General features: G+C 34.9%; 1 protein-coding gene across 1 annotated transcript in view; it reads left to right on the top strand.

Annotated features, from left to right (window-relative positions):
- Positions 1-15649, top strand: part of JMY (junction mediating and regulatory protein, p53 cofactor) — an 81831-nt gene that overhangs the window by 26743 nt on the left and 39439 nt on the right. The window contains exon 2 of the mRNA XM_016118825.2: positions 1996-2169. Coding sequence (XP_015974311.2) covers positions 1996-2169 — 174 coding nt within the window. The remainder of the gene's footprint in view (positions 1-1995; positions 2170-15649) is intronic.

Genomic DNA, 15649 nt, shown 5'->3' with positions numbered 1-15649 from the left:
AACTACTTTAAAAATCTTTGCTAAATACACATCTGTTTCATCTTGCAGTTGGCAGTTGGTCTCCATTGATTGCCTTTTGAGTGTTGAATTTTGCTTTCCTATTTCTTTAGAGATCTCCTAAATTTGGATTGTATTCTGGACATTATAAATGATAGAGCCTCTGGGTTGTTTTATATTCTTCTAGAGAGTCTTGGCTTTTACTATTTTGTCTTAGCACAGATAATTTGATTAGTTCATAGTGCAAATTCTGCCTTCTTTGTGGAAGGCAGCAACTAAAATAAATAATTTTAGCTGTAGGGCTTAGAAACTGTCCTGTTCATACTAGTTTCCGTAATAGCCTGTGATTTGAGTTTGTTCGTTTATCTACAAATTTGAAGTTTCCTCCTTTTCAGTGTTTTCCCATTATTTGTAACTACTGTGACCTGAACTCTGTTCTCTGATTCTTCAAGCATCCAAGACTGGATTTTTATCTGTGTTTTAGCCACACTTTTTTCTTCCTTTGGAAGCCACTGGGGCCTGCTCTAAGGCTCAAAGCCATAAATAAAAACTCTCTTCTTCCAAGTGTTGATGCCTCCCCCAGTTTTTACTTACTTTTGGCTACTCTACAGTGCCTTCAGGTATTTTAAATAAAATTTGGCCAGGTTTTATAGTTATTATCAGCAGGAGAGTTGATCTAATAGGAACTACTCAGCTGATAATATAAGTGGAAATTCTCCATGTTAGCCATGAAAGTTGGAATTACAATAGCCTTAAAACACTAGAATGATAGCTAATATTTGTATGGTACTTTTTGTTGTAAAAGCACTTTAATGTAGATTATCAAATTTATGATGATTTTTATTGATACAGTAGGCAGAATACTAAATACCTAGGTGCTGATGCACTTTAGGCCAAGAACCTGGGCGGGAAGTGAATCTGAAGTCACATTCAGCATAATAATGTGCATAATAAAATGTGATAGCTAAAGCAAGAAGTTGAGGAAGGAAGATAGTAAATGGAAACTTTAGGAATGAGATAGAATAACAGAATTTTATGCCTTTGGCCAGATGAGACTATCACCAGGTAAATGGACACTAAGAATAAGTATATAAAATATTTTCTTACTACATGGTTCTTTTCATTTCAGCTTAAGCTTCCTTGGATAACCTTTTCTCTCTACCTAACTCTAAAGTAAGTCACAGTTTACGTAACACTGTCTCCCCACCTCCTGTTCTTTTTCATGGGACTCATCATTTCATTGTGTTACTTTTACACTTTCAAAACTTAAAATAATCTTCATAACTTTTATTACTGTTTGTAATTTCTTAAAATGGAGCTACACTGTAAGCTTCGTAAGGAGAAGGGACCATGTTTTTTATGTCCACTAACATGTGTTAGATGCTCAGTTCATATTTATTGAGGAATGAATGAATTTATATATATATACATATACAGATACGCATGCACACATACATACTACATGAGTACTAAGGATTACAAAATAAGAGTTTTAAATATCTGTTATATATAGTCAGTCTTAAGCTCTTCAGTAGAGTTAAGGTTTTTTCACCTAGATTTTGAAGGAAGATGTGATTTTGAAGAGTTACTGAGGGATTATTCCAAATGAGAAGGAGGAAAAGAGTGGCAAGAAGATTTGGGAAAATTAGTAAAATAATATTGGCAAGATTTGATAACTACTTTGTAGGCAAGCAATAAAAACTTTTTTATAAAAACTGAGAAAGGTACTAGATCATGTCAAAAATTTTTTAAAGAGTTAAGGCTAGGCAGATAGTAAGGAATCCTAGAAAATACAGAGAACGGGAAGATATGAAAGTGGTTTGAAGATAATTTGAGCAGTGATCTTGAATAATAAGACACCTGAGGCATAATGACATGTGATAAAAAGCAGTCAGTGCTTTTCTTTCCCTCTTTCTTCTGTGCTTCAGGGAGTTAAAAGCAAGTATTTTAGGCTAATTTAATCAGATTTCTTTGTAGTGAAACTTTCTTATTCCACAGCTCTTGGATAAGCACAAGAATACAGAGAGCATGGTGGAGCTTCTGGACTTGTATCAGATGGAGGATGAAGCCTACAGCAGCCTTGCAGAAGCCACAACTGAACTCTATCAGTATTTACTACAGCCATTCCGAGACATGAGAGAACTTGCCATGCTAAGAAGACAGCAGATCAAGGTATTTTCTTAAAACCTAAAAAACATCCTGCCTACTCCCTAATTCTCCACCTGGCTGGCTAGAGGACCTTTTTAAAAATTCAGATATCTGCTTCTCTCTCTCCAAAGACTCTAGTTTGGTAGATTTAGATTAGTTACAGCCTGTACACATCATTTTAAAGCATCTCAAAAGGTGATTTGGCTGAGTAGCCAGGGTTAAGAAACGCTTAGAAAGTACAGGTGTAAATACTTTGAAAGAGCCCCATCTCCCCCCTTTCCTGTACTTCTCTCCCTCTACTCCTGTTCCTTTTAATATTTTGGATACCACGTAATCCTAGACTTCTTCAAGAGTTTGGGAACATTTGTCTTAAGAAGATCTTGTCTTGAAAGTTACAAGGATTTAATGGTAGAGCTTTAAAATTAATGACATTTAATTTCTATATGTAACGTATGTATTAACATTTGTTGAGGCAAGTGTTTAGGGGTTCGGTTGTATAGCTGATCTCAAATAAATGTCACTGTTTAACTCAATGGAAATATTGCCGAACTAGGACGTAAAAATTATGTTTCTGCATAATGGGTTACGTTGGAATGGTATATAAGAAATATGTATTTAAGAAATTAGCAATGGGCGCGGAAAGCTGGGCCAGTCAAGCAGCAGACTGGGCATGCACTGCAGCCAATGAGACTCTCAGTGACAAGTCGGAAGCATTCGCACTGGGGAGGCAGCGGCGGCTGGCTGCGGTGGACAGGACTAGAGCAGGAAGGGCTGGCCAGGAAAGGCTGCTTCCTTCTTGTGCCCCGCCCCGTGAGCTGACTGGAGAGTGCGATCTGGTGCCGAGCTTGGACGCTCCTCTGTCACGGATTTCATTACACCACAGGGGGCGCTCGGCGGCCCAGGATTCAGGTGCCAGTTGAGGGCAGCATGAATGATCCCTGAATGGACCTTTGGGCAGATTTAGCCATTTCTTTTTGATTAGAAGAAAGAAGATGGCCAGGAAGCTGATATGAAGTCAGATTTTAAAAAACATCTTTAAGAGATTTTTCAGAAACATGGCGGAGTGAGAAACGTCCCCAGATCTCTCCCCTTGGAACAACAATAAGCTGAACATCTAAAACTCAACAAAAAACACCCATACTGCACACCAGCATGTCTGAGCTTGGAATCCACGCATAAGAGCTACTATAGGTCCAAACCCCGGGTGTTGGGAGGTGGGCTGGGAGAAATAAAGAAGCTGCCTCTGGCAGCCTCAGGAGCTATCTGTAGGAGGAAGGGGAAGGGAAAAGGTGCAGCAACTTCCCTGAACAGCCCTGCCTAGGAGAGTCATGAGTTCCACGCAGCCAGCATAGGGCTTAGTCATTAGAGCAGAAAGCAGAGAAGTTGGACTGCAGAAAAACAACAGGTGATTTTATCAGCCTGGTTACAAAACCCAGGCTGAGCCACAGCCCCCATCCCTCAACCCAGAGGGCCACTTGCCCCCATACCATCTGAGACGGAACACAGGGAGCCACAGGGAAATCTGAGCAAATGCTACCAAACTGTTGCTAAGACTGACAGGGACTGAAACTGAGCGTAGTGAGCATGATTAAATATCTATCAGAAAATAAAAAGGCATTCTTAAGGCTTTACATAAAGCAGGGATCCAAGAGACTTAGACGCCACCTACTGGAAACCAAAACAAAAGCGCCTTCTTTGCCACAGGCTAAAGAGAGACCTTTATATAATAAATCTTCTTTCTGGAAAAAAAAGCAGAATACATTTCCATTAATGCCCAGGTGGAGAAATAGTCCATTAAACACCATGAAAACCAAGGTGACAAGGCATCTCAGAAAGAAATAGACATAGAAATATGCAACTTAAATGACAGAGAATTCAGGATGGTACTTGTAAAAAATTCAGTGAGTTCTGAAACGAGTCATATCAACAATTTCAGGAATTGAAAAACACCTAGATAAGCAGAGCAAGGAGATCGAAACCCTCAAAAAGAACAGAATAGATTTTCTGGAGATAAAACAAACAAACAAAAAAAAAAAAAACAAAACAACTGCAAGAGTTGAAAAATGAAATAGCAAGCTTGGGAAATAGAGTTGACCAAATGGAGGAAAGGTCAGTGATATCGAAGACAGAAATCTAGAAATGAATAAGAGGAGAGAAACCAAAGATAGAAAGCATTTTCAGACAAATAATGGACGAGAATTTCCCAAACCCTAAGGAATGAGTTGGAGCTCGGAATTCACAAAGTCAACAGAACACCAAATTATCTCAACCCAAAAAGACCTTCACCAAGACACATTGTGTTAAAATTATCAAAAATCACTGACAAAGACAGAATTCTCAGGGCAGGCAAGAAGAAAACAGTAACTTATAAAAGAAAATCCATTTAATTATTGTCAGACTTCTGAGTGCAAACCTTACAAGCCAGAAAGAACTGGAATCAAATATTTAAACTATTAAGTGAAAGGAACTACCACCCTAGAATAATGTATACAGCAGCTAAGTTCTCCTTAAGATATGAAAGAGAAATAAAGAGACCTTTCCAGACATACAAAAATTGAGGGAATTCTCCTCTATAAGGCCTGCACTACAGGAAACTGAAAGAGGTCAGCTCACATAAAATAAAATGGCAAAAAAAGAAAAAACAAAAACAAAAACCCCATAATTAGGAGGAAAGTGACTATCAGGCAGATAGAAGCAGAGAAGTGCAACCCTTACTAAGAACAGGGTATTATAAGCTTATAAGCTTAAATAATAAGAGAATTGCTATAGCAAGATAGTTATGAATGTTCAGCATACGCGAAGACAAATTGAGGTAACAATGACCGGAAAGGGGAGGATTCAAAGATCCAAATTCGCACAGGAATGGAGATAAGGCATGCTCAGAAGAAAATGGACAACTGTATATATATATATATATATATATATATATATATATATTTAATATACATATATATGTATAGACACACACACATATATGTATAAAACTATTCTTTATTTATTCATAATGGTAACCACTCACTAAAGATTCAGAACTGAAGTATATAACAAACACAAGAAGAACCAGAAGGAAAACCCACAAAGGCAAACAAAATAAATAAAACAAACACAAAGACAAGGAACAGTGGAAACACCAAGCTACCAGAAAGCAAAAGATAAAATAGCTATGAGAAGACCTCATATTTCAATAATCACTCTAAATGTAAATGGACTGAACTTACCAATAAAAAGGTACGGAGTTGCAAACTTGATCAAAAACAAAACCAACCATATGCTGCCTCCAGGAGACACATCTCAGCTCCATAGACGAATATAGACTCCAAGTGAAAGGGTGGAAAATGATATTTCAAGCAAATGGCATTCAGAGAAAAGCAAGAGTAGTGGTACTAATAACGGACGAAAACAGACTTCAAAGTAAAAAAGGTAAAGAAAGATACTGAGGGACTCTTCATAATAATAAAGGGAATCATGCACCAAGAATACATAACACTTGTTAATATCTATTGCCCAATCAGGGAGCCCCAAAATATGTAATGCAATTACTAACAAAATTAAAGGGAGAAACAGACCAAAGCACTATCGTAGTAGGGGATCTAAATACTCCACTGTTGGATAAGGACAGATCATCCAAACAGAAAATCAATAAGGAAATAATGTCCTTAAATGATACATTAGACCAACTGGACATAATTGACATTTACTGAGCCTTCCATCGCAGCACAGCTGCTTATACATTCTTCTCTAGTGTACATGGAACATTCTCAAGAATTGACCACATACTGGGGCATAGAGATAGCCTCAACAAATACAAGAGGGTTGAAGTCATACCAACCATATTCTTTGATCATAATGCTTTGAAACTAGAGATCAACTACAGAAAGAAATCAGGAAGAACCACAAATATATGGAGATTAAACAACATGTTACTGAAGAATAACTGGGTCAGAAAGAAAGAAAAAGATTAAAAGATACATAGAAACAAATGATAATGATAGTACAACATATCAAAACTTTTGGGACATGGAAAAAGTGGTCAAAAAGGAAAGTTCATATCTCTACAGGCCTACCTCCAAAAACAAGAATGAGCCCAAATAAACACCTAACGCTTCATCTTTAAAAACTAGAAAAGGAAGAATAAATGAAGCCTAAATTCAATAGAAGGAAAGAAATAATCAAAATTAGACCAGAAATAAATGAAATTGAAAACAACAACAATAACAACAAAAACAAAAATAAATGCGACAAAGAGCTGGTTCTTTGAAAAGGTTAATAAAAATGACAAACCCCTGGGTAGTCTCACTATAGAAGAGAAAGGACACAAACAAAATCAGAGATGAAAGGGGAAATTACAACTGACACTGCAGAAATACAAAGGATTATACAAGAATACTATGAAAAAGTATATAAAACCAAATTTAATAACCTAGAAGAAATGGATCAGTACTTAGAAAACTACAGTCTTCCCAGACTAAATCAAGAAGACTGGAAAATCAAAAATAGACCAATCAGCAGTATGGAAATTGAAATAGTCATCAAAAACCTACCAAAAAGTAAAAGTCCAGGACCAGATGGCTTCACCAGTGAATTCTAACAAACATTCAAAGAAGATTTAATACCTTTTCTCCTCAAACTCTTCCAAAATATTGAAGAGGCAATACTTCCCAACTCATTTTTTGAGGCCAGTATTACTCTAATACCAAAACCTGGTAAAGATAACACAAAAAAGAAAACTACAGACCAATACCTCTCATGAACACAGATGCAAAAATCCTAAATAAGACACTATTGAACCTAATACAGCAGCATATTAAAAAGATTATACACTACGATCAAGTAGGCTTCATCCCAGGGCACAGGGGTGGTTCAACGTTCGCAAATCAGTAAATATGATACACCACATAAATTAAAAAATAAGAATCATGTGATCATATCAATAGATACAGAAAAAGCCTTCAACAAAATACAGCATCCATTTATGATCAAAACACTTAACAAAATCGGTATAGAAAGAAAGTACCTTAACATAATAAAGGCCATATATAACAAATCTTCGGCCAACATTATACTTAATGGTGAAAAATTAAAAACCTTCCCTCTAAGATCAGGAACAAGCCAAGGCTGTCCACTGTCGCCACTGTTATTCGGTATAACATTGGAGGTTCTAGCAAGTGCAGTCAGACAAGAGAAAGATATAAAAGGCATCCAAATAGGAAATGAAGAAGTCAAACTGTCACTATTTGTGGATGACATGATTCTCTATATAGAAAACCCTGAAGACTCCACAAGAACACTACTAGAAACAATAAGCAAATACAGTAAAGTCTCTGGATACAAAATCAACATTCAAAAATCCATAGCTTTCCTATACTCTAATAATGAAATGTAAGAAAAAGAAGTGGAAAAAATAATTCCTTTTGCAATTGTAACAAAAAGAATAAAATACCTAGGAATAAATTTAACAAAACATGTGAAAGACCTGCATAATGAAAACTACAAGACCCTATTAAAAGAAATTGAAGAAGGTACAAAGAAATGGAAAGATACTCTGCATTCTTGGATTGGAAGAATCAACATAGTTAAAATGGCCATATTACCTAAGCATTATACAGATGTAACGCGATCCCCACCAAAATGTCATTGGCATTTTTTAAAGAAACAGAACAAAATACCGTCAGATTTGTATAGAAGCGCAGAAGACCCCAAATTGCCAAAGCCATCCTGAGAAGAATGAGGCTGGAGACATCACTCTGCCTGGCTTCAAATTATACAAAAGAGCAACGGTAATCAAAAAGGCATGGCATTGGCAGAAAAACAGATACACGGACCAGAGGAGCAGAATCATAAGTCCAGAAGTAAACCCATATTTATATGGGCAAATAATTTTCAACAAAAAAGCCAAAACATACAGTGGAGAAAGGAAAGCCTCTTCAATAAATGGTGCTGGGTAAACTGGAAAGCCACCTGCAAAAGAATGAAACTAGACCATTGTCTATCACCACACACCAGATTTAACTCAAATGAGATTAAGGATCTGAATATAAGACTTGAAACAATAAAATGCATAGAAGAAAACATAGGAACAAAACTCGGGAACCTTGGACTTAAAGAGGATTTTATGATTTTGACCTCAAAAGCAAGAGAAGTAAAAGCTAAAATAAATGAATAGGACTACATCAAACCAAAAAGCTTCTGCTCAGCAAAAGAAATCGTCAACAAGATAAAGAGACAGCCATCCGAATGGGAAAATAAATTTGCAAGGAACACTTCTGATAAGGGCCTAATAGCCAAAATATACAAAAAACCCATACAACTTAATAACAATAGAGAAAACAAATGATCCAATCAAAAAAATAAGCAGAAGGTCTGAACAGACACTTCCCCCTAGAGGAAATACAAATGGCCAACAAATATTTGAAAAGATGCTCAACATCACAAGCTATTAGGGAAATACAAATCAAAACCACAATGAAATACCATCTCACACCTGTTAGGATAGCTATAATCAACAGGACAAGTAACAACAAATGTTGGAAAGGATTTGGAGATAAAGGAACCCTCATACACTGCTAGTGGGACTGCAAATTGGTACAGCCACTATGGAAAACACTATGGAGGTTCCTTCAAAAACAAAGAATCAATCTACCATATGACCAAGCAGTCTCTCTACTGGGTATTTACCCCAAAGATTTGAAAACCATATCCCAAGAGACATTCGCACATCAATGTTCATAGCAGCATTATTCACAGTTGCCAGGACATGGAAGCAACCGAAGTGTCTTACGATAGATAATGGGTTAAAAAAGCTATGGTACATATATACAATGAAATATTACTCAGCCTTAAGTAGAGATTAAATACTGCCATTTGAGACAACATGAATAGACCTTGAGATAATCATCCTAAGCGAAATAAGCCAGACAGAAAAAGTTGAAAATCACGTGATATCATTTATATGTGGAATATAAACCTAAAAGCAACAAAGAACAGGACAAACAGAGACTCATGGACATGGACTATAGACTAGTGGTTACCAGAGGGTAGGAGGTGGGGGAGGAGGGAGGAGGTAGACGGGGTAAATGGGGTCAAATGTGGGGGTGAGGGGAGGGTGAATTGGGTAAAGGGGATCAAATATATGGTAGATGAAGGAAACTTGGGTGGTGAACACATAATAGAATATACAGATGTCAAATGATGAAATACACCTGAAAACTACATAATTGTATCAACCAATGTTACTCCAATAAACTCAATTTAAAGCATAAATAAATAAAAACATCTTTAAGCAGTGATTTATTTAATGGATAAATATTAACAATTATTCTGAGAACTTTGTGCTTGGGAACAAGGATTAGTATATTTGAAACATTATAATGAGGTAAATAGTAACTGTGTTATTTTGTCCTTTACTGATGAATCAAGATATAGAGTGGCACAGACTTAGTCCCACAATCAACACACACTCCTTTATTAATATTTTTTGAAAAATACTGGGTTGTTAAGTTTAATATTGACTTGTCATTGTCGATGTAAGAAACGTCCAAACCTGTAGAGAATTTTTATAGGATTTTATTTGAGCCAAACTGATGACATCTGGAGAGCAAGATCTCAAATGCTCTGGGGAATAATAGTTTGGCAGCAGCTTTTATGCAGTTGAAATTAAGGTAGGAATGAGGAAGATTACCTGGAAGTGGGAGAAATCAAGCTGGGAATTGGATTACTGGATAGTTCACAAGATTATGTGCTTTGTTGTGGATGGCTTCTTTCAAAGGTATGTTAACCTAGATGCACAGAAACAAAGGACAAGGGCTTGCTTAAGGCAAAGAAACCTTTTACTAAAAAAGGTAAATGCTTGGTGCATGACTACCCACCATGACATGCCCAGTTAGGAATTTATGATAAGATCACCCTATGAGGCCCCCTCCCCCTTTTTTTTCCACAGCATTTTGGTTACAGTGGTTACTTTTAACAAAGCAGTAATTTTTAGACACTAGAATTTTCTCCAAATTTTTAAACTGATCTATAGATGTTTGTCTATTGAGAATGTGACTGGAAGGCCAGGACTGAACTGGATGATGTGGAGGTCCCACCTGCTCATAGACTAGGCTGTAATGTTGCTTTAGCAGACATAATTTGTAAAGCTCACCATTGACTATTGGAAATTATGTGCATTTTTACTTTCCTGTTAATTATATCAAGATTCGTATTAACACTAGCAAATTGATTGAACCTACTTATTAGGCTGTGTTGTCCACTAGCATCACTTTTTGCTCCATTTTCCAGGGAAGCAGAGTATAGGTGAAGAGGAACAGACAACATATTTTCAAAATTTATACCTTTTTTAAAGGTAAAAATAGTATTTAACCATATTTCTTTTTCTGTGAAATTGCCCTTTAAATGCCCCATCAACTATGGCTACTTTTTTTTTCTTTACCCCTCTTGTAAAGTTTTAAACAGAAGTATTAGTAAACAACTATATTTAGTTTGTGAGCTCATAGTGTGTTGGACAAGTGCGTTAAAATGGTGCTGTTACATAAAATAGTTCATTTAATCCTTACAACAACCCTATAAGTTAGGTGCTGTCATTGTCCCTCCTTCATAGATAAGAAAACTAATATTGGATTGGGATGATTTATGTAACTTGTTTACAGCTAGTTAGTGACAGAGTTAGTACAGTATGCAAGTTCAAGTCTGTCGGATGCCAAAGAATATATGTGTATATATTTTATTACTGCTTTACTGGTTACTACTTAATTTTAAATTAGAAAATTCATACCCAGTAAAAAAACAATTATAATTGATTTGGTAAAGTATTTATTGTAAGTGGTACTAAAAACTATTACTTCTTTTGTACAGTGTTCTATGTGCATGTTTGCCATAGAAATATTTAGTTTCTCTGAAGATAACTTACAGCCAACTAATTTATAATTGGAACATTTGTTTCTGTGTTTTAAAATGTATCTGTGTTACAAAGTCAGGCTAGCTTTATTAATAAGAAATATCTTTCTGGCACAAACTTTCAAATGTTTGAATCTTGATTTGGTAAGATCTGTTCAGTAACCTTTGTATTATCAAAGTACAGAATCGTTGCCTAAAATAGAGCAAGATGTCACTTTGATAATGCCATTCTTGTGTGGTGTATATTGTGTGCACTGAGCTAATCAATCATCAGTTACCAAAAAACCGTGAGGTAAAGTAGGGAAAGCAATTGAATGTATATTTATATCAATTGTAGTGTTATTAGCATTCAGACTTACTCAAGTGGAATTCTATTTTCTTAAGTATCAGAAGAAAGGATATGTGTTGAATTGATGGTATTTTTAAATGCTTTTTCTAAATACTACCCTATAGTGATTTTTATTAGTTCAAAATTTCAGTGCTTCCATGTCCCAGAAACAATTGCCCTATGTGGAGCCTAAAACAGCTTGGCAGGGCTAATTGGCATTTCTGGAAGGACTTCTTTCTGAAGTTCTCCTTTTCTGAAGTTTTAATTTTTTTTTAGGTACTCTTCTCTTTGTCTTTCTGGGAAACGAAAACTCTTAGGCTCATAAAATTTTATCCCGAACCCTTGACAAGGTATCAAGGGATGAAGCTAAAGTTGTGCTTATAGCTTTAAGTCCTATTGCAGAAAAAGAAAGGTATAAAATCAATTATTGAAGCCTCTACTTTTAAGAAGCTAGAAGAAAAATAAGAGCAAGTTAAACCCGAAGTTAAATAAAAGTTAAAAAAATTAAGTGGGAATCAGTGAAAAAAAGAAACAAATAATAGGTAAAAATCAATGAAACTGAAACCTGATTATTTGAAAAAAAATTAATATATTTTATAAACCTAGCTAAATTGATTTTTAAAAAAGAGAACCACATGTCAGTATTAGTATGGAAAGTCCAGATATCACTACAGATTCTACAGGTTTTAAATGAACAAATTTGTGCCAATAAAATTTTACAGCTTAGATGAAATGGACATCATTCTTTGAAAAAGTACAAACTATCAAAATGAATTAAAGGAGAAATGGAAAATTTTCTGTAGCCTTATGTTAACAAAGTTGAATTCATATCCTTTCCTCAAAGAAAACTCTAGTTCCACATGGCATCACTGGAGGATTTGTCAGACATTTAAGGAAGAAGCAATACCAGTTCTACATAAACTCTAACAAAGTAGGGAATACTTCTCCACTCCTTTTGAGGCCAGCATTATCCTGTACCCAAACCAAATGACATTTACAGAAGAAAGATGACTACAGACAGATATCTCTCATGCATGTAGGGACAATGATTATTAATGTAATATTAAGAAGTAGCATCCTATAATCTTATAAAAATGACAATATACCGTGATTAGGATTTATCTCAGACATATAAGATTGGCTTAACATTAAAAAATAAGTCAATGTAACTCACCATATTATCAGAATAAAGAGGAAAAAACAGTGTTATTTCTATAGCTGTAGAAAATCATTTGACAAATTTCAGTATTTGTTCATCATAAAACTCAACAAACTAGAAGGGAGGAACTTGATTAAGGGCGTGTATGAGAAGCCTATCTAAGATCATACATTATGGTAAAGGACTGAATTCTTTCTCCTTAAGACTAGAAACAAGGCAAATTGTCACCAGTTTGATAAGGCAAGAAAAAAAACCCACATAAATTGGAAAAGGCAAAACTGTAGATTATCCATAGATTACGCGATCATGCATGTTAAAAATCTAAAGGAATTTTTTTAAAAAGATACTTGAAATAATTGTAAGTTTTATTACAAGGTCAGTATTAAAAATTCAGTTGCATTTTATATCTTCTAAAAATAAAACTGAAATTAAAACTTTTGAAAATACCATTTACTTTAGCATTTCTGAACAGGAAATGCTTTAGGGATAAATTTTACAAAATGTATGAAAGATGTATATACTGAAAATTATAAAACTACTGAAATTAAAGCATACCTAAATGAATGGAGAGATAAACCATGTTAATAGATTGAAAGACAATAATATTTAGTTGTCGGTTTTCGGTAGATCTATGGATTCAGATTAAAATTCCTATAGGGTATGTATGTATGTATGTATGTATGTATGTATGTATGTATGTATGTGAAACTGGCAAGCTAATTACAAAACTCATAGAAAGTCAAAGAACCTAGAACAACCATAACAATTTTGAAAAAAAATAAAAGTCAGAAGACATATTAACTGATTTTAAAACTTACTAAAAAGTTAGAGAATCTACACAGTGTAGTATTAGCATAGAACAGACATGTAAATCAGTAGAACAGAAAAGAATTCAGAAATAGACCCATGGTTATATGCTCAGTTAGTTTTCCACAAAGGTGACAGGGCAATTCATTGGCAAAAGAAGTCATTTCAACAAATGGTGCTAGGACAACTGGATATTCACATTAAAAAAAAAATGAACCTCAGTCCTTATACCATACACAAAAATTAATTTCCAATCTCTCAGACCTAAACGTAAAAGCTCATACTATAAAACTTAAAAAATAAAGGAGAAAGTTTTACCATCTTTTGAAGGGAAAGGCAAAGGTTTTTAAGATAGGATGCAGAAAATTTGAGCCATAAACTTAAAAAAAAAAAAAAAAACAATAAATTGGACTTCACCAAAATTCAGCAATTTTGTTTTTTGAAAGATAGCTAAGGAAATGAGAAAGCAAGCCACACTGAGAAATTACTTATAATACATTTGAGAAAAGAAGTGAACAACTTAATAAGACAAAAACCAAAAATTTTGAAAATGGGCTGAATATTTTAAAAGACATTTAAAGAAATGGCTAATAAACACATGCAAAGATACTCAACATGGTCATCGGGGAAATTCAAATTAAAACCATAATGAGATACTATTATACACCCATTAAAATGAATATAATTAAAAATTCTGGTACTCCCAAGGGCTGGTGAGGAGGTAGAGTAACTAGAATTCTCATACATTGCTAGCCAAATTTTAAAGTGGTACACTTGCTTTGGATAATAGTTTGGCAGTTTCTTCAAAAGTTAAACATATACTTAGCTTGACAACTCTGCTCTTTGACTACTAGTTATTTATATAAGAAAAATTAAAACATCTGTTCACAGAAAGATTTAGACACTAATTTCGTGCCAGCTTTATTTACAGTAGGCCCAAACTGGAGCAACCATCAACTGATGAAAGTATAAACGAAAATGTGATATTTCCATATAATAGAATAATACTTAGCAATGCAAAGAAATTAACTATTGATAGACACAGATAAATCCCAAAGTCATGCTAAGTAAAAAGAAGACAGATACCAAAGACTGTGTACTGTGTGAAGGAATGGACAGCAAAAGGATATGAGGGATCTTTGGTGGTGATAGAAATATCTTGATAAAAGTATCTTGATTGTAGTAGTTGTTTCTTACAACCATCAAAACTCATCAAATTGAGCAATTTAAATGGATTGACTTGATTGTACATAAATTAAACCTTAATAGCTTACTAAAAATTATGCTGAGCACAAGACACCAGACAGAATATGAACTGTGATTCCTTTTACATGAATTTCTAGAAATGACCATTCTGAATTCTGATCTACACTGACAGAAAGCTAAACAGTTGTTGCCTGGGATGACGAAGGGAGATGAAGAGGAAGCAAATATAACAGAATCCTTGGGAGTGGTTGATATGTTCTAAATCTTGATTATAGTGGCTGTTTCACGGGTACATGAATTTGTCAGAATTTATCAAAATCTACATTTAAAATGGGTATGTTTTGTTGCATGTAAATTATAACTCAATAAATATGATTTAAAAAAATAAATGAGCAGTATGTACAAGTTTATATAGAGGTACACAAAACAGGTTGCGCAACACTGCCTAAAGATAAATAGGAAAAGAGGGATTATTGAGAGCTTCACTATTGAAGAATAAGTGAGAATTCAGTAGGAAGTGGGTATGTATGTCCATATAGAATTAAGACTATTTCAGAGAGAGATATATAAAAACAATATATAGTGAAGAGGCATAGTACCTGTGCTTTTAGTCACAATAAATTATTGAAACAAATTACTGAATCATTATACTAATTTAATTTAGCACCAATAGTGGATGCTACAGTAAGTGGTATGGCTGAGATTGAAATATATGTCCGTTTGACTGTAAAACCTCCTGTTTAGTTACACCACAGGGTGTGGATTGTTTGGTGTGCTTCGGCTGTAATCAACAGGACAAATAACAACAAATGTTGGAGAGGATGTGGAGAAAAAGGAACCCTCATACACTGCTGGGGACTGTAAATTGGTACAGCCACTATGGAAAACAGTATGGAGGTTCCTCCAAAAACAAAGAATCGATCTACCATATGACCCAGCAATCTCTCTACTGGGTATTTACCCCAAAGACTTGAAAACCCATATCCAAAAAGACATTTGCACATCAATGTTCATAGCAGCATTATTCACAGTGGCCAGGACATAGAAGCAACTAAAGTATCCTATGATAGATGATTGGCTAAAGAAGCTCTGGTACATCCATACAATGGAAT

Source organism: Rousettus aegyptiacus, unplaced genomic scaffold (genome assembly GCF_014176215.1).
Source record: "Rousettus aegyptiacus isolate mRouAeg1 unplaced genomic scaffold, mRouAeg1.p scaffold_m13_p_8, whole genome shotgun sequence".
Lineage (NCBI taxonomy): Eukaryota > Metazoa > Chordata > Mammalia > Chiroptera > Pteropodidae > Rousettus > Rousettus aegyptiacus.
The sequence above is the reverse complement of the archived record's forward strand: the minus strand, read 5'-3'. Positions and strand labels throughout refer to the sequence as shown.